Source organism: Urocitellus parryii, chromosome 13 (assembly GCF_045843805.1).
Source record: "Urocitellus parryii isolate mUroPar1 chromosome 13, mUroPar1.hap1, whole genome shotgun sequence".
In the NCBI taxonomy this organism is placed as follows: Eukaryota; Metazoa; Chordata; class Mammalia; order Rodentia; family Sciuridae; genus Urocitellus; species Urocitellus parryii.
In genome coordinates this window covers 35,828,237-35,854,938 of record NC_135543.1, presented here as the reverse complement: position 1 = coordinate 35,854,938, position 26,702 = coordinate 35,828,237, and the positions used below count along the sequence as shown (strand labels likewise).

The window sequence follows — 26,702 nt, the reverse complement described above, 5'->3', positions numbered from 1 at the left end:
TCTTATGTGGCACTACAGTAGGGTCTAGATGTTTCTGAAGCAGAGTAATCATTCAGCTAAAGGAGCAGATGCTTTATTTCATCCTTACAGGTGCTCCCAACCAAGTAATTATTTTATTACTCATATTCCTTTTTTAAAAAGTTATAGTTGGACACAATACCTTTTTATTTTATTTATTTATTTTTATATGGTGCTGAGGATTGAACCCAGGGCCTCACATGTGCTAGGAGAACACTCTACCACTGAGCCACAACCCCTGCCCTTCCTTTACTGTTTGGGTAACAGAATGCTCGTCTCTTAGAAGGTCATAAGTAGGAGGTGGGACATTGTTCAATTGTTGTTGATTCTCATTAGAATTTAGACAAATAATACTTCTTGCCAGGTGTATTGGTGCACACCTTTAATTGCAGTGACTTGGGAGGCTGGGGCAAAAGGATCACAAGTTTCAGGTCAGCTCTGGTAATTCAGCCAGACCCTCAGCAACTTAATGAGACCCTGTCTCAAAGTAAAAAGTAAAAAAAAAAAAGTCTGGGGACATGGCTTAGTGGTAAAGTGGCCCTGGGTTCAATCCCAAGTACGGAAAAAAACCCTTAAAAACCTCTTTTTTCTCATCTTTTCGGGCTGGCTGTTTAAAAAAAAAAAAAAAGGGACACCTGGGAAGAAACTGTGGACCAATAGTCTTTGAAATACCATTTATGATAAAGAATTTAGAACCAGAATAAGGTTACCCCTAAAATAATATATATGTAATCCAGATACTATAATCTAGATTATAATTTAGAAAAACAGATTTATCAATTTTACAGAAACAGAAAGTAGAATGATAGTTACCAGGGTTGGGGTGGGAGAGTGAGGAATTATTGTTTGATGGGTATAGAGTATATTTTGCAAGATGAAAAAAATTCTGGAGGTCCAATGCACAACAATGTGAATAGATTCAACACTACTGAAATACACACTTAAAAATGGTTAAGATAGTAAAACAGAATAAAGAAAATGTGATATCTGATATTGAGTTGACAAGAAAAATTTATTTTGTAGGAAAGAAACATCTAGATATTGCCACAGATGGCCCTGGTATGTCCACAGTACCAAATATAAAAGGACAATTGCTCACAATGACAACACTGAAGCACTGAACGATACCAAAGTACTTTCTGAAATCCAAGAAGTCAAATTACACTTAGAATGGGTTCTGATGTCCTCACATAGATCAAAGTTTAATACTCTGACATTGGGAAAACCAGATAACCAATCATTATTAGAGCTTTTGGTGATATATAACTTGGTGATAAGCAAGTCTTTTGGTGATAAACTTACAATACTCATCTGGCATATCTCCACACAAATAGTTAAAAATCCAATTTTTTGGTCAAGTGACATATTGCTTGAATTCATTAAATATATTTGGACTTCATTTATACAAACCAATGCATAATAAGTTACCATATGAAAAGTGCTCACTGTTTTTACAGGATCGTTAATACTTTGGGAAAGATGTGTATGAATGAACTCTATACTACTTTTGCCTTTTAAAACTTGCATCTAACATTTCTGCTCAATATTACAACCAATTTTGTGATTTTTTGTAAGAAATCAACAAGTCTTCAATTCTCAAATTCTTCTCTTTTCTTCCTCATCATAGCTTAAATTCAGTACAGATCAATAGGTATCTTAGGATTTGTGTACATTCTTACTCCTTAACACCAACAGTTCTTCAGAGGCCTGAAATCCAGTATAGGAATTACTGGTTACATTAAGTTCTACAAAAAGCATTAAAAACATTTTCCCTGAAATATACAGAACATGTCATGCCAAGTCTCTTTTTTATACACTAAACTGGAAGTATTGGTGATTTGCACACATTTCCAAAACAAAATAATTTAAACATTAAACCGTACCTTCTATTTTATTTTTATTTTTTCTTGCTACCAGGGATTGAACCCAGGGGGCTTAGCCATTGAGCCATATCCCCAGCCTTTTTTTTTTTTTTTTTTTTTTTTTTTTGAGACAAGGTCTCTCTAAGTTGCTCAGGACTTTGCTAAGTTGCTGAGGCTGGCTTTGAACTTGCGATCCTGCTGAGTTGCTAGGATTACAGGCGTGCGCCACCATGTCCAGCTAAACCATACCTTTATGTTATTAACATAACTGACCTTATAAGCATAACAAATGGCAATATTCAATACAAAAATCACAAAATCCACTAGCTTTAAATGCTGCATTTTGTAGCACAAACTCATCTTCCTATGACCTACTTAAACTATTGACAGCAATATTTTTTAAGCTACTCTAGCATTCATATCCTAATTAGAAATTTATACGAAACACAATTTTATGTTCAAATATGGAAATAAGTAACATAATTCCAAAACCCAAAAGTATCCCAGCATTCTGTAAAAAGAAATAGCCCCAACGGCTACATCCATGGTCACTAGCATCATTGTGCAGCATCTCAGGTACCTAAAAGAGAGGGGGGGGAAAATAAGAGTCAACATTTAAATTTTTAGAACTACAGATTAATTTTCCAAAAATTTTTTAGGATAGTATACCAACTTTTATTTGTAGTTGAATATACTATGGGCAATTCATGAAAATATACATACTAACTCTAGGTAATGTTAATAGCACTTCCTAGTAGTTTAATTAACAATGATTATTGTGTTTTGAGCAAGTGAAAATTTTTATTAGTCCAGTTTGCTCCACTGTGAAATAGAAAACTATATTAATTGTCCTGCTTCAATTGATTGCCTACATATCTGAACTAAACACAATGCGTGGCTCACCTGAGTTCAGAGACAGGAAACCTTACACTACATAAAGTTTCAGCAATAAGATTGGCTGAGATTGTTTATGTGAACTTTGGTGACAAAAGAATATATAACTCCTTTGACAATAATGACACTTTCAGCATTCTGAAATACACACAGCATGCCAACAATGTGGCTTGTTCTAGGTTTCCTACAAATCTATAGACAATTCAGTGCCTAATATCAAGATTCTACTGTAAAAAGATATATCAGAAGGGACGAGTATTTATATGTATCTGGATATACATTAGGTAGCATAAAAATGTGCCTGTAATTAATCAACAATCACTCAAAGGAATCTGTATTTTTATATCCCACTTTTAAAAATTTAGAATCATTTATTACTGCTGCATTTAACATAAAACCTTTTTGTGAATGAACTTTTACTGAATATTTCTTTTGTTTAAATAGTCAATGTCTGACTTCTTAAAAACTTACCATATCAACCAGAGCGACATACATGAATAAGCCAGCAGTAAGTGCAAATATCCACATGGAAACATTTTCAGCATAATGACCAATGAAAATTCCTGTTGCCATCCCAAGATAGGCCAGCATGGCTGACAAAGCGTTGTAAAGCACAGCCTGCTTAACGGTCATGCCAGCCTTCAATAAAACAGCAAAGTCACCTTTAATAGAAAATAGGATGAAGTAAGTGCAAAGTCATTTTTAAGATACCTTCTCTGATTTAAGAAAATTCTCCAATTTAGAGAGAAAGAAATACCCAGCGTTAGAGCAGAGTTAATCACTAGAAATCATCCTAACAGTTCTATAAACTAAAAAAATCTTTAACCAAAGTTTTCTTGAGGCTTGCACTTTTGTCAGTGAATAAATACCATGAATCTACTGACTATTGAGCTTTTGCTCTGCTTCAGGGAGCTTAGAACTGGCAACAAAGGGGGAGGAGAGGGTGGAGAGTACACATGAAATCATCAGCAAAAGATAAAAGCACAATATAATTATGAGCTAATGAGTGTAATGTTACAATTTAAAAGGCGAAAAAGAGATGGAAATAGTTCAAAGAGGCCTCATGAGGCATGACGGATCTAGAATATGGAACACAAGTGAGATATTGAGGCTTATGAGTCGAATAGTTGAACACATGCCAAGAAACAAAACAGAAAATGTTATCAGGGGTATGCGAACGAATGTGACCACAAGAAGAAAAACTAGAACACAAACTGGGATCCAAAATAACTATGAAGGTTTCAATTACCAATGACAAAGAATATTATTTAAAATACAACTCATTAGCCAAGCATGGTGGTGCAGGCCTATAATTCTAGCAACTTGGGAGGCTGAATTAGGAGGATCACAAGTTTAAGTCCAGTCTCAGAAACTTAGATCCTGTCTCAACACAAAACAAAACTAAAGCCCCCCACCAAATCTCATCAATTCCCTCTTTTTTCAGCTATAGTAGGATGCTCTTTCCCAACTTCCCTCGTTAATGGAAGATGATTCCTTTGTATGGTATAGTTTCATTCACAGTGTGTGTATGAAGACAGTTCACTGATGTCACCAGTACATGACATAGAAAAATATTTGGTAGAGGAAGAGGGTAATCAGGTACCTCTTTGGCATACCCACACAGGCAACTGTGTACCTGTAGGATTCAGCCTGAAAACAAACTTGGCCAAGGAAGAAAGGAAAGCTGACTGGGTTAGTAAACTTATGGGAAAGGATGGAAGTTAAGAAGAAGCCTGCTGGAAAGCTCATCAGCAAAATCCAGCAACACAAAGACATTTTACTCCTATGGCAAATACAGTTTACATGGTCCTCTTCTTACCTAACTCATGAGGCAACTCATGACAAAACACAGCAACAGAAGTACTTAAACCACTTGACAAGCCTTCAGTGAAAGCAGCACCTGTATAAAAATCAACCAGAAGAAAATTGCCACATGGGTTTGTGTGTCTTTTAATACTGGCACCTAAAGTGGGGTAAAAGAAATAAATTATATTTTGGCTGTACAACCTTCCTACCCTACTATCTTCTTAATAAGAAATCTAAGATTACATTTCAGTGGGTCTAAAATACCCAGAGGAGCACAAACAAGTATGACAGAGAAGGGAAGGTTCAACTATGCCTTAGAAAGAGAGGATCTTTTAAACCTGAGAAGTAACTGCTACTACATAAAACACTCAGTCAGGAATATAAAATAAGCTGATCTAAAAGGTTTGGAAGAAAAACGCTATCAAGGGTGTAAATGTTTCACTGACCTCACTCAGGACTTCACTATATAATTAGACTTGTTTATATTCATTATTTCATTATCTCACAAGGAGACTCAAATTGCTTACCCCCCTTAACAAAGCCAACATATTATACAACTGATCAGTTATCAACCACGACTGTGCATTTGGACATTAGTCCTTTGTCTGCTTACATCACATGCAACAGTTTGTTGAAGGAAGCACAACAGACTCCAGAGTATCCAGAGCCCAGGTTCCTCTTGGTCTGGCTATAAAACAGCACTGTCTCCTTGGGCAAGTGTCACCTATCCAGACTTCAGTGGTCTAATTTGTAATTACTTTTATGATTCCTTCTAGATTACTAACATTTATAAACATTTTATTATCTACCAATTGTGATGTAACAGCTTAATACAAAAATTCTGCAATTCTTCTTTGGATATATTGGTAACTGGACTTATCAGATACATGAAGATTCCTTTAGCATAAAAGAAAAGATGGAAAAGATTTTACCTTAATAAGCATAGATTTTATTACTTATAAAGGAACTTCAATGTATAAGGGAGAAAAACGTCTCACATGCTCCCTACAAGTTCTAGCTTGATGTTAAGACCTTTCTAGTGAAGAACTTTTGATGGTTCCAATTTATGCAACAGGCTAGGCACAGTTTTTAGCACTTAGTTCCGGCTAATATTTATTAAGTACTTCATTGTCAAAGTAGCCAAAGGGGAGAAAATCTTTGATCATCTTGGAAACCATTAATATCCTCATCTAAACTAACTTATTTTTTTTAAATGGCAAGATATACTTTCTTTTAATTTTTTTTCTTAGATCTTTATTTTATTTATTTATATGTGGTGCTGAGAATTGAACCCAGTGCCTTACACATGCCAGGCAAGCGTGCTACCACTGAGCCACAGTCCCAGCCCAAAACTAAACTATTTTTTGGTTCAATTTGTTTAATGTAACATTTTCTGAGTCAATCAACAAGGAACCAATATATAGATGTATACCAATTGCTAGGCCATCGCTGAAGTTGTGCAGGCCATCCCCCATTATCACCATCCAAGCCAACGTGGCAATGCCAGCATCTTTCAGCTCCTCCCGAGAGTAGCGCTGACTGTGACTATGGGGGTGATGGTTTTGGTGGTGATGGTGATGGAGAATATGATGATAGTCATGATGATGGTGAATGAGGTCATCTGACTGGCCCAGTGTATCATGGAAATGTGAATGGCATTTGTTTTTGCACCCTCTGGGTACATATTCATTATAGACTTCCTGAGGATGAGCATGAGCTATCATGACCTCTTCTTCTTCCAAGATTGCTGGCTGCTGAGAATCAAAGTGGGAGGGCTCTTGTGAGTCTGCTCGTAAATAGCCTTCAGGTCCTAGGAATCAACACAAAGGATATTGGGACAAAGTCAGAAGATTTCATTAATGCACTTGATTACATTTCAGACATTACCACTGACAATTAAGGTCAACAAATGATCTTAAAGCATGATAACTCTCCTACACCTACTGACCTAAGCATATGTATTTGTTGATAAAAGAGATTAACAGATCTTAATGAATTTTAGAAACTGAATGACTTAACAAATTAATGTATTCAAACATTAACCTTCAACAGCTATTTCTTCATTGTCCTTTAATTTCTTCTGCCTCCCTAGAGGTTAAAAGATAAAATTTTTCTGATCATTTTGATCCGTAGCACCACATATAAATAAATAAAAGTTAAAAAAGATGAATTTTTCTGATTATAAAAGAATCACATAATTATTTTTGAAAACTATATTGTTAGATATTTAAAATATATTTTATTTATTTATTTATTTATTTAAGTTTTCGGCAGACACAACATCTTTGTTTGTATGTGGTGCTGAGGATCAAACCCGGGCTGCAAGCATGCCAGGCGAGCGCGCTACCGCTTGAGCCACATCCCCAGCCCTTAAAATATATTTTAGAAAATTTTTTTTTAGAAAAATACTGTGAAATAAAAAAATATGCACAATCCTGTCATCTGACTTATTTTTTAAATAATAAAATTCAAGGAAAAACAAAATAATCTGAATTATTTCACCATCACCAAGAAGCATTTATTATGTGGGCAAAGAAAAGCAAATACCAACAATAAAGTTGTTCTTTATTTATTCTAGAATCAGTTTTTCTTTATCCTATAATCAATTTTCTTGAAGGCATCCCTGACCCCTTGGTCCAATTCTTGAGTAGCTACTTCCTCCCATTATTATACATTTCAGTGAACTCCATTAAAAAATTTGAGAGAATAGCTTCAGAAAGAAGAGTGAAAGCGTTTATCTTGATCTTTAGGAGAAAAAAACCCCAGCATGTTGGAAAATTTAGAGTGAACAGAAAGCCTTACAGACAGGCAGTAGTAACAACAGAAGTTTTTGATCCTGTAGTCAGTCAGTATCCACTGAGCACCTATATCATGCTGAGCATTTTGGCCCTGGGGATAGATTGAAGATAACAGAAATACCTGCCTTCAAGAAACTTAAATATTTGTGGGGAAAGAGCCACTTAGCTAGGAAGTACTTGTACAAACAAGTAATCTGAGGCACTGGTAAGTACAAATTAGTAAAGGGTAACATGAAAGAGAGTTATTGGAAGATCTGTATTTGAGTGATGAGGAAAGCCTTTGAGGAGGAGGCATCTGAGCTTTTAAAGGATAAGAGGAATTTATATGAAAATCTGGGAGAAGGGCATTCAAGCTGAAGGAACAGTGAGTACAAGGCCCTGAGACAAACCTCCTGTGCTCACTGTAAGAAAAAAAGGACATGAGGCTGGAGCAGAGTTGAACAATGAGAGAGATGAAGGGCATGATAGGACTTCAAAGGAGTTTGATTTAAACTATGAATCTTGGGGCTGGGGTTGTGGCTCGGTGAAGAGCGCTTGCCTAGTACATGTAAGGCACTGGGTTTGATCCTCAGCACCACATAAAAATAAATAAATAAATAAATAAATAAACAAACAAACAAATAAATAAATAAATGTATTGCATCCAACTACAACTAAAAAATAAGTAAATAAATGAAATTTAAAAAAAATTAAGGTACTATGTCCATTTACAATTTACATATATATGAATCTTAACAGTGTCCAACAAAAATGCCAAACCAACAGTCATTACAGAAAAATAGTAACTTTACAGTAGAGAAAGATGGGAGACAGAACCTGAGCCAAGTGATCAAAATTAGCACCACCTATAAGTGACAGAGCTTCATACTGGACAGCACATTATGTTACTAAAAAGGGTACAACACCCTTTGTGGAAGCGACAGAGCATCATATTGGGTGGCACATCATGTTACTACAAAGGGTACAACACCCTTTGTTGTACTTCCTGCCCAAACTCATCATTTAATCATTAAAAGACATTAGACAAACTCAAAATGAGAAGCAATTAAATGGAACATTTGATTCTGAATTGTATTCTGGACCATTTTTTTTCCCAGAAATTAAGATAACTGGAAAAAAACAAACCAAAAAACAAAACAAAACAAAACAAAACAAAACAAAAACAACAGAACAAGTTGTATAGACTATAGAATGACATTGCACCAACAGAAATCTACTGATTTTTTTAAAAAATATTTTCTTTTAGTTGTAGTTGGACACAATACCTTTATTTCTTATTTATTTTTATGTGGTGCTGAGGATTGAACCCAGGGCCTTGCACATGCTAGGCGTGTGCTCTACCACTGAGCCACAACCCCACCCCAGAAATCTCCTGATTTTGATAAGTGAATTGAACTGTGGTTATAAACAAAATGTCCTTTTTCATAGGAGACATACTCCGAAATATTTAGAGGCAAAGAAGTGTCACATCCACAACTTATTCTCAAAGTAGTTCAGGACAAAAAAATGTGTGTATGTGCATATAGACAGAAATAGAGTGAATGACAAATAAATTTAATAAATAAATAGGGCTGGGGATGTAGCTCAGTGGTGGAGTGGCTGCCTAGCATGTACTAGATTGGTCCTGGGTTCAATCCCTAGTGCAATAAACAACAAAAACCAAATATGTAATCAATAAGTAAACAAGGAATCTAAAATAGGGAAGGGGATATTAGAATTCTTTCTATTATTTTCAAATTGTTTCTTTTCTTTTTCTTTTTTTAAAGTATATATTTTTTAGTTGTTAATGGACCTTTATTTATATGTGGTGCTGAGAATCGAACCCAGTGCCTCACTCATGCTAGGCAAGTGTTCTACCACAGAGCCACAACCCCAGCCCTTAAATTGTTTCTATAAGTCTGAACTGATCTCAAAATAAAAACCTGTAGGGATTGGGGATGTAGCTAGGTGGTAAAATGTGTACTTAGCATGCATGAAGCCTTGGGTTCTATTCCCAACAAACCATCTCCCCACCAAAAAAATACAGAAAAAGAAATGTAAATATACACAGAAACAACTTACTAATTGAAAAATTTTAAAAGTATGAGATACTGAAAAAAAAAAAAAGAATATAATCACACCTCTTTCAAATAGTCTGAGTTGCCTACAAATCCCAGTGCAACCCACTCTGCCTTGTTCCTGGCCCTCAGATTCACTCATAGGGACTTACGATCATCTGTATCTACTTTCTCCTCATTTGTTGAAAGTTGAGATTCATACTTGGACAACTGCTTCTTAATCTCCACATCATCGTCATTTTCAGGTTTTTTTTGATTCTAAAATAGTAAGGAAACGCAATACTTTGAAATACTTGATTTGATATAGGAAAAGACAATACAATTAACACATTTCTACCAGAATGAAAACCATCTAAGGACAGGGCCTGTAATGATTTGCATAGTACTTACTAGTGAATCTTAGGTACGGTAGCTGTCAGAAAATTAAAGAATGCCTCAGTAATATGAAATGTAGGAAAATCACACATTAATCCTCCTGAAACTAATACTGAATGCCTCCTAGATTATCTACTCTAGCTGTGGTCTTACACAAGCAGCACATCATCCCCTGGGAACGTGGCAGAAAGGCACACTCTTAGGCCACAGCCTAGAACTGATGAGTCAGAATTTGGATTCTAATTAGATCCCCAAGTGATTCATCCCCACATTAAAACAGAAACTCTACCTTAGGTTATTAATTTAGAACCAGTTAGAGGCATATCCTTCAGGTACTAGATGATCTGCTACCCAACTAGGCATGGAAACCCCATACTTCTCATAGTTTTCATAACTGAAAAACTATACTAAAATACTTTTCCTATCAAAACACCATTAACATGTTTTCTCTTTTTAAACAAGTCTCTGTCACAGCCTTGAAATTATCACTAGGCCTTTTTTTTTAATCACCCCAAATACTGTGTTTGAGAGATTGTCCTTGAGTCAAAGCAACATTTATATTATATAAAGGTCACACTGACAATGGTATCTGTGTATTACCTACTTATGTAGAATATTTAAAATGATGAAAATTATCATACAAATAGTGAATTTCTTATTTGTACTACCTCTGAGTATGACTTAAACAATTGCCACCAAAACTGAGGTTATACTTTACGTTTAACAGCATGTAAGATATCTATACATTCTTAGGTTACAAGAGTTTTTAAACAAACATAGACCAAACTTTATATTTATCCCTATCATGGTGCCTCAGAGAAAGTACTTAGATATTTGTGAAAATAAATGAAATCAAGATTTTTTTTTTTTTTTTTTTTGATGCTGGGGATTGAACCCAGGGCCTTATGCATGCGAGGCAAGCACTCTACTAACTAAGCTAAATCCAAGCCCAAATTCAGGATATTTGAAAAGAAATTTTTTTTATAGTTGTGGATGGATTTTTATTTACTTTTTTATGCATTGCTAAGGATCAAACCCAGTGTCTCACACATGCTAGGCAAGCACTCTGCCACTGAGCTACAGCCCCAGACCAAATTCAAGACATTTTTTAAAGTTTGATTTAAAACTTTAAATCAAAGTTACTTTTTGATTGACAAATAGTAATTGCACATATTTATGGAGTGAATTAAGGGTATCTTAAATAATTTTTGTTGGTGCTTTATTTCTCATTGAATAATGACTTTAGAACTTAGAGCTTAACAAATTCTTTTATTCCTTAAGTATTAACAACTTATAAATATTTCTGTACTAAATAATGACAGCTCAACATAAAACAAGATAGTTTCTGCTGTCATGGGGCTTATCATCCATAGGGAGGGGATGTTACACAGATAATTATATAATTTTTTGCTTGCAATCTTTGTTACATTTTACAAAAGAAAAACATAGGGTGTTATTAGAGGCTATCATAACAAGACCTACATAAGTTTCAGGACAAGCTTTTGAAAAAGTATGATGATTGCACTAAGACTTAGGGATAAGGAGTTTGCCAGGGAAGGGTGGAGTAGGCAGTATTCCATGCAAGGCGAAAAATGAGGAGAGGCTCTGAAGCATCAAGGGGCCAGCATCATCCTGGAACTAAAGGTACAAGGTGGCTGGGGCCTGGTAGGCCAGAGAGAGGGTGGCTAGGGACAAGGTTGAGGCAACAGAAGTAGTTCAGACTATGTAAACCATGTTACAAGTGGTAGCCTGGGGCTGGGGTTGTGGCTCAGTGGTAGAGTGCTTGCTTAGAATGCGTGAGGCCCTGGGTTTGATCCTCATCACCACTTAAAAAAAAAAAAAAAGTAAATAAAAAAATAAAGATATTAAAAAAAAGAAAAGAAAAGAAAACGAGTGGTGGCCTTTGTCCACAAGGAAATGGGAAGTCACAGAAGGATTTTAAATAGTGGTGTATAATCTCATCATCTTTTTTGGGGGGGGGGTGCGTGTGTGTGGGTACCGGGGATTGAACTCAGAGGCATTCAACCACTGAGCCACATCCCCAGCCCTATTTTGTATTTTATTTAGAGATAGGGTCTCACTGAGTTGCTTAGCACCTCGCTTTTGCTAAGGCTGGCTTTGAACTCATGATCCTCCTGTCTCAGCCTCCCAAGCCCCTTGGATTATAGGTGTGTGCCACGACACCCAGCTCTCATCATCTTTTCATTTAAACAAATCACTGCCAGCTCTGTGAAAACTGGACTGGGAGAGGAGGAAGAGAAAATCATGTGCACAGGTTAGTTAGGAGGTAACAGCTGTCACTAAGGTTAGAGATAATCAGGCCTAGATTAGAATGACTGCAAGGAAGAAGGAGAGAAATGGAAATACCATGAACTTACTTATTTAATAAAAACTGGCTGGGTATGGGGAAGAGAGGGATGTCACAAATGATTCCCTGGTAGCAAGTAAGTTTAAAGATGAACTCTTATAAGGGTCCAACTATATAAATATATATCTAGTATGAGATAGAGATTTCAGACTGACTTAAAATTATGCAATATAGAATCTCCCAGGAGCGTAGCTTGGCTTTATGAAGGAAAATTCCAAGTAAAATGCCCTATTATGGTACTGAAGAACTCTCAACATTCACCATTTAATGAGTTTTTTTTTTCTTTTTGAGGGAACAAGATTGGTATTAAGTATCAACCACTAACATCTGGATGTCCTTGACCAAAAATAAACTCAACATATTCTAAACAAGGAAGAGAATATATGTTTGTAAGACTCCCATGGAAAGACTGTGTCTAGAAATTACACTTACTTGTTGCCCCCTAAGTGCTTATATACTAGGAGATAGTAATTTTTGAAAAATATTTTTAGCTGTAGATAAGACACAATACCTTTCTTTCTTTATTTTTATGTGGTGCTGAGGACCAAACCCAGTGACTCTTATGTATGAGGCAAAGGCTGAGCTACAACCCCAGCTTGGAGATAGTATATATTCAAGCCAGACTGGTAAAGCAACTGGGAAAGGGGAACATGGAAGATTACTTCTTAGATTAAAAATGAATAAACTGATGGGTATGGTGGTGCATACATGTAATCCCAGTGGTTCAGGAGGCTGAGACAGGAGGATCCCAAATTCAAGGCCAGCCTCAGCAAGTTAGCAAGGCTGTAACCAACTTGGTGAGACCCTGTCTCAAAATAAAAAACAAAAGTGCTGAGGATGTAGCTCAGTGGTAAAGTGCCCCTTGGTTAAATCCCCAGAAACAAGGTTGGGGGTGAGGGGCAGTGAGGAAGCAATTCACTTTTTTTTTTTTTACGTATTTTTTTTTAGTTGTATTTTTCAGATGGAAACAATATCTTTATTTTATTTATTTATTTTTATGCGGTGCTAAGGATCAAACCCAGGGCCTCACTCATACAGGGCAAGTGCTCTATCACCGAGCTACCACCCCAGCTTGGAAGCTATTCTTATTAGTACTTCTTCCCTCCAAATTTAAGTCTACTAAAGAGAAGGTTTAAGGCTGGGTGCAGTGGCGCACTCCTGTAATCCCAGTGGCTCAGAAGGCCAAGGCAGAAAGATTGTGATTCAAAGCCAGCCTCAGCAACTTAGTGAGGACCTAAGCAACTTAGCAAGACCTTATCTCTCAATAAATTTAAAAAAGGGCTGGGGATGTGGCTCAGTGGTTAAGTGTCCCTGGGTTCAATACCTGGTACAAAAAGAAAAAAAAAAGTTCAAAAATTGCAATGTGAGATTTTACTAACTGCAAAACCCATAAGGGCAAATGTTCATGGGAGGGAGGAGGCTGCTCTCCTGTTCACACATGCACTTGATTCCCACAGTGAGCTCAATGCAAGAATCAACTGTGTTAGTTTTCAAACCTCTTCATGCCAGTTAAACTTGTTACTATAATTGCACAATTTAATTACATGTTGCTCAAACTATGACATGATGTGAGAATAGTTACTTCTATGAACATGTAAGTCGAATGCTTTTAAAAAACTCAAAGACAAGTTGCTAAAAACAAAAAACCTATTAAATCATGTAAGATAACCACTGTATAAAATATTTAAAATTTCCAAGATCTAGATTCTACATTTAGAATAGCTTTACAAGTTTGTAACCTCTTCTTCAATTTTACAGAAACTAAAATGGGAAATTGTACATGAAATGTTGCATGGTTATTTTAAAAACATATATGACATATAATACAAAACTTCAACTCAAAGAAAATCCTGATCAACATCAAATGAGTGTAGATATTTTGTTAAATTAATGTGTCTGGGATGCACACTCATCACTTTAAGAGTCCCTTCCAATAATCTTTCAACTGATTTGCCTGACCACATCAGATAGAAAGGCAGATGACCTTAGGGGACTCAAAAGGTATTTTTGCCAGAAATAAAAAACTTAACTTGGCTTCATACTATTTCATGGTCTAATTTGCAAAGAGCAAGCCTGTGAAAGTCACATACCTTTTTAAAGAGAACAATCAGCTACTGGGTAAATAACTTAAAATTAAACACAATAGTTAATCATAAACACCAGTAAGTATTTGTAACACTTCTAGTCTTGAAAATCCAGCTTGTGCCTTGTGTTTGGTAATTTATATGAATGCTTATCGTTGCCTTTCTTATTTTCCCATGAATTACAAGGAACAGTGAAGATAGAAAACTCCAGGATTATCAAGATACAGAACTGGGGCTAGGGTTGTGGCTCAGGGGTAGAGTTCTCGCCTAGCACGTGTGTGGCCCTCAGCACCACATAAAAATAAAAAAATAAAGGCACTGTGTCCAACTACAACTAAAATATAAATTAAATAAAAAATACAGAACTGCTCTACAGGAATGTCCTCAGGAATAAAAAGTACCTTGAAGGTATAGAACCCCTCTTGAGCAATGATCATATACCCTTCATGAGATACTCTAACAATCTAGTTAGAGTGCTACTCTAAACGAATGTCTGATGCAGTGAGTACTCAGTATGCATTTTCTTACCTTTTTCTTCTTATCTTTAAATTGCTTAATCAATGTAAGTACGTGTTCAACAAGAAACATGAAATACAAGCCTCCTAGAGCCGTCAGACCTTTCCATGTAGAATCAAAATAGGTACTTTCTTCTATGTTTTGAGAAGACAGATGACTGAAAAGTGGACCTCTTTTCATTTCCATTGCTGGTTCTTCATGGCTATGACTATGATGGTGACTTGCATGAGACTAAAAGCAAAATGATATGTAATTTGTAAATTCATTAGTGTCATAAATGTCAGAAAAATTGGTTGGGTAGTAGGGTCAAATTTGAAATCATTTAGAGTTAGGCAATTAATGGGGTACTTCATAGTTGAAGGGACAGTAAAAATGAAATGCCCAAGTATGTTATGTACCATGCACTTAATAGAGTAGTGGATCTGTTTAGTGTAAAGACAGATACATTCCCCAGAAATCCTCATAATATAGATAGGGAGTATTCTCAATGTTTGACAAGTTGCCATAAACACAATTAACAGGGAAATGCTATATTTAATAAGACATTGTATCTACTGCTTATACTTCCAACTGAGAGGTTCATAATGGGGTCACCAGAAGGGCCTTGTAAGAATCTAGTCTGTGTGTAGTGATAGTCCTGGCAGATATCTGAGATTTAGGTTCACTGACCCAGGAGCCAAAGCTGAGTGGAGTAATAACAAGCTATTGCTACTACGCGTGAGGGAACCCGATGTGGAGCACACAACTGAGGCCACAGGGACACCCCATGCCAGGGCTACATCGTGTAGCATGTATTCCTGAACATCTGTCATCTGGTTGTCAGAGAGCCCGTCATAGCAAAATAGTTTTCTTTCACTATTGAATATAATATGAATTTTGTATGTTCTAGGAATGGAATGATTTCATTTTCCTACTTACCTGAAAAATCTCTAAGGGAAATTTAAAAAGTGAGATCCAAATATTTTTGGCCTGAAACTTATCCCAAATATTTAATGGGCAAATAAACTCACTTTACCAAACTTGTTTTACTTAAGAATTCACTCATGTTATAAAGTGTGGAGTTCTAAAAATAAATAAATTAATTAATTAAACTCTGAAGAAAATCTCTAGGTTTCTTGGGAACATAAAGGTCATATATTTTATTTGTGTGTCTATTACATAAACAGATTAATTCTCATCCATCATTACAGTCTGTCACAGTACTAATATCTGAGCAGAATTTTTTTTAATTAAGTAGGTTCAAAAAATTAAGTCCATATTTAGCAGATTTCCTTATAAAGAAAAAAACAAGTATTAAAGTCTAGACAAAAATGTATATTTCAGTTACCAAATATATTTTAAAACTAAATTCTCTAAATCAAATTTCTAACATTTTATATGTAATGATACAAAGAATTCTAATATAAACCAAATATACACAAATATTTTCAATACTGAATAAAAACACATTGGTAGAACAAATTACTGTACTTACGTGTGGAAGAAGGTGTAATAAAGCATCGCCACTCAAAGTCCCAACGGCCAATGCCACAAGGAAACTTAGGAGAAATTTGAAAAACACTCGATTCATGAGAGGCACCAAGATAACCCCCAGCAAAGATAGGAAACTGATGATGGAAATGGCTATAAAGCCACCAACCCAGGCTGTTGTAACAGAGCAAAAGAAAAACATAGTCAATAAACTTCTAAATGGAGACCTTTGGAGAATGACATAAAGCAACACTGAAAAACAAAAAAGTTATAAAGATACAAAAATTCAGTGCAAAAAAGACTGTGGCAATAGCACCATAACCAGAAAAAACAAAACAAAACAAAACAAAACACTGACTGCTCAAAGGAACAAGCTGGCTGGTAATTAAGAACCCTCCAGGTGAGGGGAATAAGCCTAGTGGAAACGCTTCAAGTGGGGATAGAAGGAGGAAAAAAGCATTACCAAGGATGAATGCTAGCTCAAGCTTTTGGATTCCCATTATCCATAACAGCTAAGTTAAGAAGGCTGGAGTTGGGCAGACAAAGAGAAGAAAACAGGGAACTCAGTGATTTCCCCAGTAAATAAGGCAATTATTTCTTCCCCATTATTACTTTTGAACAATGTGACCCTACATTACAATATGGCTTATCTTAATTTTATTTACCAAGAACTAGGTTCCTAAGCAGAAGAGATAAACTGATTTCCCCCCTAAATAGTATATCATGATATTTAAAAAGCCCAAATTTGAGATGATCCTGATATCTCCTGTGGGATGATTTCCAACAAATCATCATCTAAGTTTTCTTTCTTTCTTTTTTTTTTTTAGAGGGAGATTAACATACTTGCTTTCTTCACATATAGGGCAGAGAACAACTAAAATGATACAGGTAGAAATGTGTTAAAGAATGAATAGATGCAAATGTAAGAACAACATAAATGTCTCTACTGGAAATTATTTTTTACATAAAAAATGCAATTCTACCTATTTGTAAAGAATAGGTCTTTGGAGGGATTTCAGCTTTCTTTTCACTTGTTGTATGAATCAGACAAGATCTAGCATCAATTTGATTGATGATGGCTGGGCAGAGATAGTTGAACTCAGTGGCATTCAGTGGAATTTGGATGCCCATGCCATGAGATGTAAGCAGCTTTGAAGCATTGAAACACTGAAAGAAACAAAGCAGTGAGTCACCAAAAGATACTACCTTTAGAGAATTTGAAAATTCATTCTGACAAAACATTACCTTTACCTTATTAAAGCTATTTCTTCATTTGTTTAAGTCAGTGCAAGTTAAAATCAACTTTTGTTTTCAGTACTTTGGAACTTGCCTCTAGGTGTGTGGAGATCCTGTGTCACATGGTGATATGCTACCCTCTTCTGCTTACTTGGGAGAAGCAGTTACATCACTAGTCACCTAGGGAGAAAGCCTCAAGTAGAACAAGCTTGGGGATAAATGGAGATTCACAAGCCTGTTAACTCATTGTATAAACCTATTAAGGAAATGAGCTTTAATTTCGAAATGGGGTTCATTAGAGATTGAGAAATATATTTTAGTACAAACGCTATCCTACTTGTTCCAAACAAGCCCAAGACATGTTGTTCTCCCAGCAATGACCCTACTTGCAAAAACTTAGCTCAGTTCTGTCTACATACCTGGCAAAATAATGCTCTACAATGAGAATATTAAATTATTCAGATTATGCTTGTGGAGGGCAATGCTGGTTAATAAATGAACTTGTACAGGCACGAAGATGTTTTGAACAATTTAATTGGATGACAAGCTCAGTTTGAAGAGAATTTCCTCTGTGCCATTTAATCTCTCCACCAAAGGAGTGGGGTGAGGTGGAGGGACTCAGAACTGGCTATAGTACCCGTTTCTCATCTTCTATAAAGACATTTCAAACTCTCATAATTCTCGGCCAATCCTACTCAGAATGAACTTCATCACCAGCATTGCTATGGCAATAGTGAGATTCTCCCAAACACGGTACAGTTATATGCTGGTTTGAATGAAGTACTTCTTTCTTTCTTTCTTTTTTGACATCTCTCAGCCAAGGCAAATTATGAAAAGTCTGAAAATCTATTTTAGAAAAATCATGTGACCTCAAAACCTTCTGATGAGATCTTTCACTTGCTCAGCCCAAGGACATTCTTGGTAACTACTTAATTTCATGCATTTCACAAATCATTGTGATTCTTCTGTCAAGGAGGCACCATAGTTTCTCTCTGATGTTCTTAAACCCCTTTCAACAACACTTTTCCCTAAAACACAGATTGTAACTTGTACTTTTTCAACCCTCCATTTTCTTCTTTTTTTAAATGGTGCTAGGAACTGAACCCAGGGCCTCAAACATGGTAGACACTCTATCACTAAACGATATCCCACTCCCTGCTATTTTTCATTAATAATATTCATCTTTAAAAGACTCCACCCCAAAATATCTTTTTATAGATATCTGTTTTATTTTTACTTTACATTGCTTATAAATAAGACAGAATAGCAGCGACAATCAGACGAGCAGTTTTAATAATGAGTAGCATTTATCTTACCTCTTGAGTATTGTCATTTATGTTTCTGGAGTACACAAAGCCCTTTCTGGGCTCACTCACAGACTCATTGATTTTCCTACTAGCCAGCCGGCCCACCCGGGTCTTTTCTGTGATACTGGGTGGGGTGGAACTGCTTACGTCTTTGGGGAGTTTTCCAGATTTCAGAGTCTCTACTGTCTCCAAAAAGTGAGTCCCTTCAGAGACAGTGTTATACACAGTTGAGGTCACTACACTGGCACTGACGCTCTCCTTGACATTTCTTCTACCATCAGTGTGTTCTGGTCGGTGAGATCCTTTTCCCTGGCTGTTTCGAGGATCTTTACTTGAAGCATCAGAGTCATGGTCTGGGCAAAGAGCTTTCCGATTATTTTTACCAGAAGCAGCATGATTCCTGTGAGAGCGACGGTCGTGGTCAGGATGATGCTCGTGGTCATGGTGTATATGGATTCTTTTAATCTTATCTATGCCTATATTCTGAAGCAATTTTCTGAACCCTTCAACTGATAAGGAATTGTTCTCCCCATAGCGGTAGAAGAGCTGTTGCACATGATGTTGCTGTGTGGTAAATGCCAAGTCAACATTAATGCCAGATTCCCAGTTTGGATTGATTTTCTCAGTGGTCTGAGAGAAAGCAGCTGCTGATTCTAGTTCTTGAAGGAGATTTGTGACGGAAAGGGCTAAGATCAGGACCAAGATCACAGATAAATTCTTTGCCATTGCACCTTCCTAGAAAAGAGAGAAAAGAAAAACTCTCTACCTCACTCCTGTAACAATTTGAAACTTCATGCTGAAAATGAATGTACAATGTATGACCATACAACCTTAAACATGTCTGATCTCATTTGAAAATGAATGTCTAATCATATAAGGTTTACACAAAATCATTTAATATGATTAGTGTGGTGCAAGGTACTGTGAAGATACGGAGAACTAGAGTTCTAGGGTCTCCTCTTGCATTGTTAAAACACACAAAGCAAGTGGAGAACAGCTTAGTGCTAACAGGCAACTAATTCAGCAACTAATTCAGACATTCCTGTAGCCACAGCCATACTGGTAACTACTTATTGTGCTGGGAACAGTAATTCAAAACAAAACCATACTTAACTAACTCCACCAACACCACCATTTCATGAAAGAATCTTTTAACACACACACAAAGTAGAATAATCATCTCAGAATTCACATTTAAGGGCTGGAGTTGTGGCTCAGTGGTAGAATGCTTGCTTAGCACATGTGAGGCACTGAGTTTGAACCCCAATACCACATTAAAAAAAAAAAAAACTAAACTAAATAAACAAAATGAAGTTATTAAGAAAAAAAGAATTCACATTTAAAATTTTTCTTAAACTGATAATAGTCTCCTTATACATAAATTCGTTTAAGGTCCCTTTCCCTATCCTACTCCTCAAAGGTACTTAATTTTACCATTTTTTTGTGTGTTTTCATGATATTTTATAGCCATACTCAAATAAATGTGTACTTTAAACACACAAATGAAATCTTTCTCCCTACCACTCAACAATGAATTAGACATGTCATGTGAGTATACACAGATTACCCTGATTCTTTTAAATGACTGCATAAGAGCTCTTTAAATAAATTAAACTCCCTGAAAAACTCACTATCTTATTCTTATATTGCTACAAACCAGTGAAAGTTTTATCATAAACTATTACTCATTCTCATAATAGTATTTAGAACACAAACACTATTCCCCCAAGAGGATTTAGAATGTGAGTTGGGGCTTAAAAAGCAGAGGAAGGTATCCTCAGTTCAGGACCCAGCAAATGTTCAGGACCAATGGTAAGTGGTGGCCAAACCCATGTCCCTGCAAAAGACCCAGAGAGGGAGTTTCACTAAACAAAAGCAAGGGGCAACCAGCTATTCTATTTTGGGCCAACTCTCACATTCATGACCTCATCTGAAAAGCCTATGATACCTATTTTGCAAGCTGAATGAGGAAAACACAAATGAATGATGTGGCAGTACTTGTTAAACTCATGTGTTACCCAAGTGCTGATTACCATCCTGGGAGCAGTGGTATAAGTAGGGTAGGACTATACTCCTGAAGCTTCAGGGGCAGAAATTTTGAGAATTCACCTAACAGGCAAAAGAGAACTATTAAGAAATCATTCCAACAAAACAGAGAGGGGTGGAGGGAGGCAAACCAGTGAGGGGCCAGGTGAGGGATGGGTGGGGACAAGAACAGAGGCAGCTCCAGGCAGCTTCTTGCTTTCCTCCAAGGAGAATGGGGAGGGCAGCCTCAGACCCATCTCTGATCTTCTCCAGGGCAAGTTGCTTGTGTTGGAGGGAAAAAGAAAGCCAAAGGAAATGGCCTTGAAAAAAAGGGTGAGTGGTGACAACGGAAAAAGAGGCACAATGCTTTCTTTCTTAGGGCTTTTTATTTTTTAAAAAGTCAATACTTCTTATGGGACAGGGGTATGACAGAATAAAAATATATATAGAAAGAAGACAAAAAAGGAAGGCTAAGAAAAATAAAATTGTAATTTAAAGTTTTGCATACCTTGCCAGGCCTATCACTCTCCCAACTCTGTCACTCCTAAATTCCTGGGAAATCTATAAATCTGAGAGTAATCATAAATTCACACGCTTATTTAAATCACTGTTAAATTAGCCTGCGCAATAAACAGGTTAATCAAAGAGGGACATGATATTTTAAGGAACCTATAATTTGGGGGCTTTCCAACCAAATTATCTGACCAGAATAACTGATCAGATAATGGAGATCGCGTCGGCCTAAGGATCCTGAAAACGACCGCACCATCGGAAGCTGGTCTTGTGATCACCAGCCTGATGTCATCCCCATATACCTTCCCAAGCTCACCCCTTACCAAGTTTCCTTTAAAAGAGGGGCAGGGAACCCCAAAACCGCGCCCCTCACTCTCCAGACGGCCCTGCATTCTTCCTTTGAATGTTTACCTGCTTTCTTAAACAAATTTGTGTCCCGGCGCGTGCTGAAATTCTTTTCCATCGCGAATGCCCAGGTCCCCAATTGTCCTGAGTCGAGGTTTCCCCCGCTCTCCGGGAGCTCCTCGAACGCACCTCCCGTGACAGAATGAAAAGTACAGACCACCTCCTCAGAAAGTCCTCCGCTGGACCCCGATGCCCATCTTCCCACCCTAAGCTGGGAAGACCCGCTCTCCAGGTGCTCCTGGCGGGCTCCCTCCAGCATCCCTTCTCTACGGTCCCACTGCCTGGCCCCAGGACCCTGTCTCTGTTAATCCCCCGCCTGCAGGGCTCCCTTCCTGCCGCCTCACTCTAGAACTTGACGGACTCACCTCTCGCCGTCCCACCGCCCGGGCCCTCGCGCCGGTTCGGTTCTACGCGGGCGGTTCGAAAGGATGGGAACCGACCCGCGCTTATCTCTCCCAGCACCTTTACAGGGCACAAAGAAGCGACAGTCTCATCGGCCCGGCGGCCCCTCGGTTTGCGGGTACCGCCGAGCAGCCACTGGGAAGCCGCGCCCCGCGCCCCTGCCTCCCCGGAGCAGGACAATCAGTAATTAACGCCGCGCGCAACGCGAAGCCAGGGATCACCGCCTCCTGCGGCCAGTAGCACGGCGCACGCGCAGCTCGGCGCCGGAACCCGGTCTCCAAAGGCCGATCCGCTTTCCGCGTGTTCGCCAACGCCGCCGGGCTCTCAGGGGTACAAGGGGCGGGGACGCGCGGGGTTGGAGGTGTTGGCGCGGTTCCCAGAGGACAGGGAGCAGTTGGCGGGTCCTTTTCTTGTTCCCATCTGCGTCCCAGCGCTTCTCTGAGGCCTGAGACTCGCTTGCCAGGGCTACCCGGGCCAGCCTCTTCTGCCGCAGGGAGCCGGACGTTAAGGGACCGCCCTGGCCCAGGAGCCCCGGTACTTCTGGAGGTCCCGAGGCACTCGGGTCGGACTTGGCTGGTGCACTGAGCCCAGGTCCTGGAGATGAGAGTAATAGTTCCCGGCCGCGCCAGGGTTGGGGCGTGCGCTGGAGAATCTGCCCGGCCAGACGGGGCGGGGCCTGCGGGGGCGCTGGTCGCTTTGGCCCCACCCCCGGCCGCCTCCGAAACGTGGACTGGCAGACGCCAGCGGGAGAGGCGGCCGCGCGAGTAGTTCCGCTCCCTGGGCGGAAGTGCGCGCCGCAGTCACGGCCGCTGACCAGCTGTCGTCATGGTGGCACCAGTGCTGGAGGCGTCTCACGTGTTTTGCTGCCCAAACCGGGTGCGGGGAGCCCTAAGCTGGAGCCCCGGGCCGGGAGGACTTCTGGCCTTCGGCACGTCCTGCTCTGTGGTTCTCTATGAGCCTCAGGTACGGAGGGTACTAGTCGCCCGATCGGCTGTGCTTCCAGTAGTGGAAGCCGAATTCTCTGTCGGGTCCGCCCGGGGTGGAGGCCTTGGCGAAGAGTCTCCTCTGGGTTTGCGGGACTCGCGGCTTTTTGCGCACTGTCAGTCTAGGGCCATCGTGGCCCGTGCCCTGAAAGTGGCTTGTGAGCTCCTCCCTGAAGCCCTCCTTCCCAGGAACTATAGTACTGGTAAAAAATTCCTTTGGGTTAATTGAAATGTGGGTGTAGGTTAAAGCCACCATTCCACAGGTGCAATTTCAGTTCTGTATTTGCCTCACTATTGGTTACTAGACTTGCTGTATCAAATTTCACAGAAATATATGGATATTTTAGCTACGGAAATGCATATTTTACATAATGTGCCATTTGGGGAGAAAAGTCATAGGGAATGGGGATCCTCACCGCTGATTATAAGGCAGGACTTAATCCATTCCCTCAATTTAAAGTCATTTAATTTGCGGGGACTGGGGGAGGGGCGGGGGCTGCTTACCCTACCAAACTTTTCAAGTGAGTAGTTTTTGCATGCTACCCAGAATTCATTGTGACCCCATTTCTTCTGGATAATTTAAGATTATACAGTGAGTGTTGCATCTGAACAGGAACCTCATAAAAGGTGCAATGCTGAACATTAAGATGTAGTGCAGGAAATGGCTGCGTGTATATCTTACCGTACTGTCACTGGAAGAGGGTCCAAGGAATTCCCTGAGAGAGGGGTATAACTTGACTCAGTACAAGTGGGGCCTGGTGGGGTAAATGACCTACTCGATGGAAAAGATTTTCAGCATAGACCAGCCAGAGACACAAATTATTTAAGCAAGAAGATGCACAATCAAGGGGGAGTGTGGGCTGTCATCTGAAGAGAGCAGGCCATCTCAAGAGAGTTTTTGGGTTCTTTAAAAATATATATACATATATATGTATATATATTTTAGTTGTAGATGGACGCAATACCCATATTTAATTAATTTTATGTGATGCTGAGGATAGAACCCAGTGCTTCCTATGTGCTAGGCAAACACTCTACCACTGAGCTACAACTCCAGCCTTGAAAGAAAATTTGATGAGGGTTGGACTTGGGAAGGTATGTAGGGATGACATCAGTCTAGTGATCACAAGAATGATTTCTGGTGGTGTGGTTGTTCTTAGGATCCTTAGGCTGATATAGTCTCCATTATCTGATCAGTTATTCTGATCAGTAGATAATGTTGGAAAGCCCTCAAGTTATAGTTTCTTAAAACATTGTATCTCTCCTTGTTTAGTCTGTTTATTGCATGGGCGAATTGACAGTGCACAAGGTAATTTTCATGAGTGAGTGAATTTATGGTTGCTCTTAAGATTTACAGTTTTCCTGGAAATTTTTCCCGGTTGGGAGAAGAACTAAGATGGAAAATGACAGACTTGGAAAAATATGTGGAACTTTGATATTTCTTTGTCCTTCCTTTTTGTCTCCTTCTTAGCTATTTTATTTCTTCTAGCTACGTCAGTACTCCTTACTAATTAGATTTAAAATTTTATTATCTTCATACCCTTTGTAGATTCAGATTTCTGGATGAAAGTTTTTTTATTCACTTCTCACTATCTTGAGTTTGTCCATCTCTTAGGGTTTTTGTTTCTTAGTTGCCACAAATTCTTTTTTTCGGGGGGGGGGGGGCGGGCGGATACTGGGGATTGAACTCAGGGGCACTAGGCCACTGATCCACATCCCGAGCCCTGTTTTTGTGTTTTATTTAGAGACAGGGTCTCACTGAGTTGCTTAGTGCTTCGCTTTTGCTGAGGCTGGTTTTGAACTCTATATCCTCCTGCCTCAGTCTCCAGAGCTTCTGGGTTACAGGTGTTCACCGAAGTGCTCAGCCTCTGCCATGCATTCTTAAGTAGCAAGAGAAAGAACATAAAACCAAAGATAAACTTTATAGTGACCGTCAATCAAAGACTGACTCAGCTGTGGAAGTCCATCTTCATGCAGAAGCTTAATGGATTTTTTTCCATGCATTCTGTGTTAGTCAACTTTTTGTTGCTCTGACCAAAATGCCTGACAGAAAAAAACTTAAGAGGAGAAAAGATATATTTTGGCTTGCAGTTTTAGTCCGTGGTAAGCTGGCTCCATTGCTTGGGGCCTGAAGTGAGGCAGAACTGCATAGTGGAAGAGTGTGGTGGAGCAAAGGTGTTCAGCTCAAGACAGTCAGGAAACAGAGAGGAAGGGGATAAGGACCCTTAGTAACCTATTTCTTCCAATCATGACCCACCTGCCTACAGTTTACCTCCCAGTTATCGATTCAAATTATTAATCCATCAAATGGATTAATCCATTAATGAGATTAGAACCCTCATGATCTAAGCCCCACCTCTGGATGTTGCTGTATTGGGCACTAAGCCTTCAACACATGAATTTTTCCAAATCATATAACACCTTCCATCACATTGTTTTTTAATATACAAGCAAAATTTTGTATTTATTTACTTTTCAAATACATCAATATGTCTGATTAGAACATCCTCTATGATAGAAACTCTCTCACACACATGAAATAATGCAATAATTTTATACCCCTGTACAAAGCACAAAATGTTTTCCACCATTATTGAAATAAACACTCTATAAAAGTGCTAATTAGCTCAATTCACTTTTTGCAAATTATCAGTTATGACAGTACACTGAATACATGCAAAAAAAAATAAGCTGAGATATTGTACTCCTAAAATTCATGTTTTGTAACATTTGCTTTGGTTTGTGATTCAGGCTCTCAGACTTCCTTTTATTTTAAAATTTTAAAATAAATTAATAAATTAATTAATTTTAATTAGATATATATGACAGCAGAATGCATTTTGATTCATTGTACACAATTGCAGCACAACTTTTCATTTCTTTGGTTGTACATGATGTAGTGTTGCACCATATGTGCAGTCATACATGTACCTAGGGTAATGATGTCCATCTCATTCCACCATCTTTCCTGCTCCCATACCCCCTCCTCACCCCTCCCTCCCCTTTGCCCAATCAAAGTTCCTCCATTTTTCCCAAGCTCTCCTGTTTCCATCACATTTGTAAGGCTAACTTGTTGGCCATGTTAGGGGATTTTAATATATGAAAACAGAAGTATATTGAATTTAAGAAGTACTTGGTTTTATTAAGTATTTGCTGGTTGAAAGTTTCATTAAATATGGGGGTGGAGCATGTGAAATGCTTAAATAAAGTTTTGGGAATGATGCTCAAGTAGCACTTTTTTCATATTTTTTATTGATGCATTATTGTTGTATATATTGATGGGATTTATTGTTACATATTCACACACATACAATATAACAATATAACTTGACTAGTATCACTCCCAGCATTTCCCGCTTCCCCCCTACCTCTCACCCCTTGATCCCTTTCCTCTGCAGATCTTTCTTTGATTTTTAGGAAATGCACCCCCACCTTTGATTTCCTTTTTCCTTTCTGGCTTCCACATATGAGAGAAAACATATGACCCTTAATTTTCTGAGTTTGACTTATTTCACGTAACATAAAAGTCTCTAATTCCATCCATTTTCTTGAAAATGCCAGAATTTCATTTTTCTTTATGGCT

The 26,702-nt window shown here is 38.4% G+C and overlaps 2 protein-coding genes across 3 annotated transcripts in view; one reads left to right on the top strand and one right to left on the bottom strand.

Annotated features, from left to right (window-relative positions):
* Positions 1 to 1,029: 1,029 nt before the first annotated feature.
* Slc39a6 (solute carrier family 39 member 6) lies at positions 1,030 to 22,350 on the bottom strand. Its single transcript, XM_026400008.2, has 10 exons — positions 22,100 to 22,350; positions 18,801 to 19,526; positions 17,232 to 17,415; positions 16,253 to 16,422; positions 14,791 to 15,009; positions 9,588 to 9,693; positions 6,013 to 6,390; positions 4,594 to 4,674; positions 3,246 to 3,436; positions 1,030 to 2,460 (listed from the first exon to the last, which is right to left on the bottom strand). Exons 2-10 carry the CDS (start codon positions 19,515 to 19,517, stop codon positions 2,308 to 2,310), a joined length of 2,199 nt encoding a protein of 732 aa, XP_026255793.1. The 5' UTR covers positions 19,518 to 19,526; positions 22,100 to 22,350; the 3' UTR covers positions 1,030 to 2,307.
* Positions 22,351 to 22,910: 560 nt separating this feature from the next.
* Positions 22,911 to 26,702, top strand: part of Elp2 (elongator acetyltransferase complex subunit 2) — a 48,550-nt gene continuing 44,758 nt past the window's right edge. For both annotated transcript variants that reach the window (XR_003301799.2, XM_026400006.2), the window contains exon 1: positions 22,911 to 23,099. Coding sequence is in view for 1 of the 2 variants with exons in the window: in XM_026400006.2 (XP_026255791.2) it covers positions 22,962 to 23,099 (138 nt within the window). In the remaining variant the exon portion in view is untranslated. The remainder of the gene's footprint in view (positions 23,100 to 26,702) is intronic.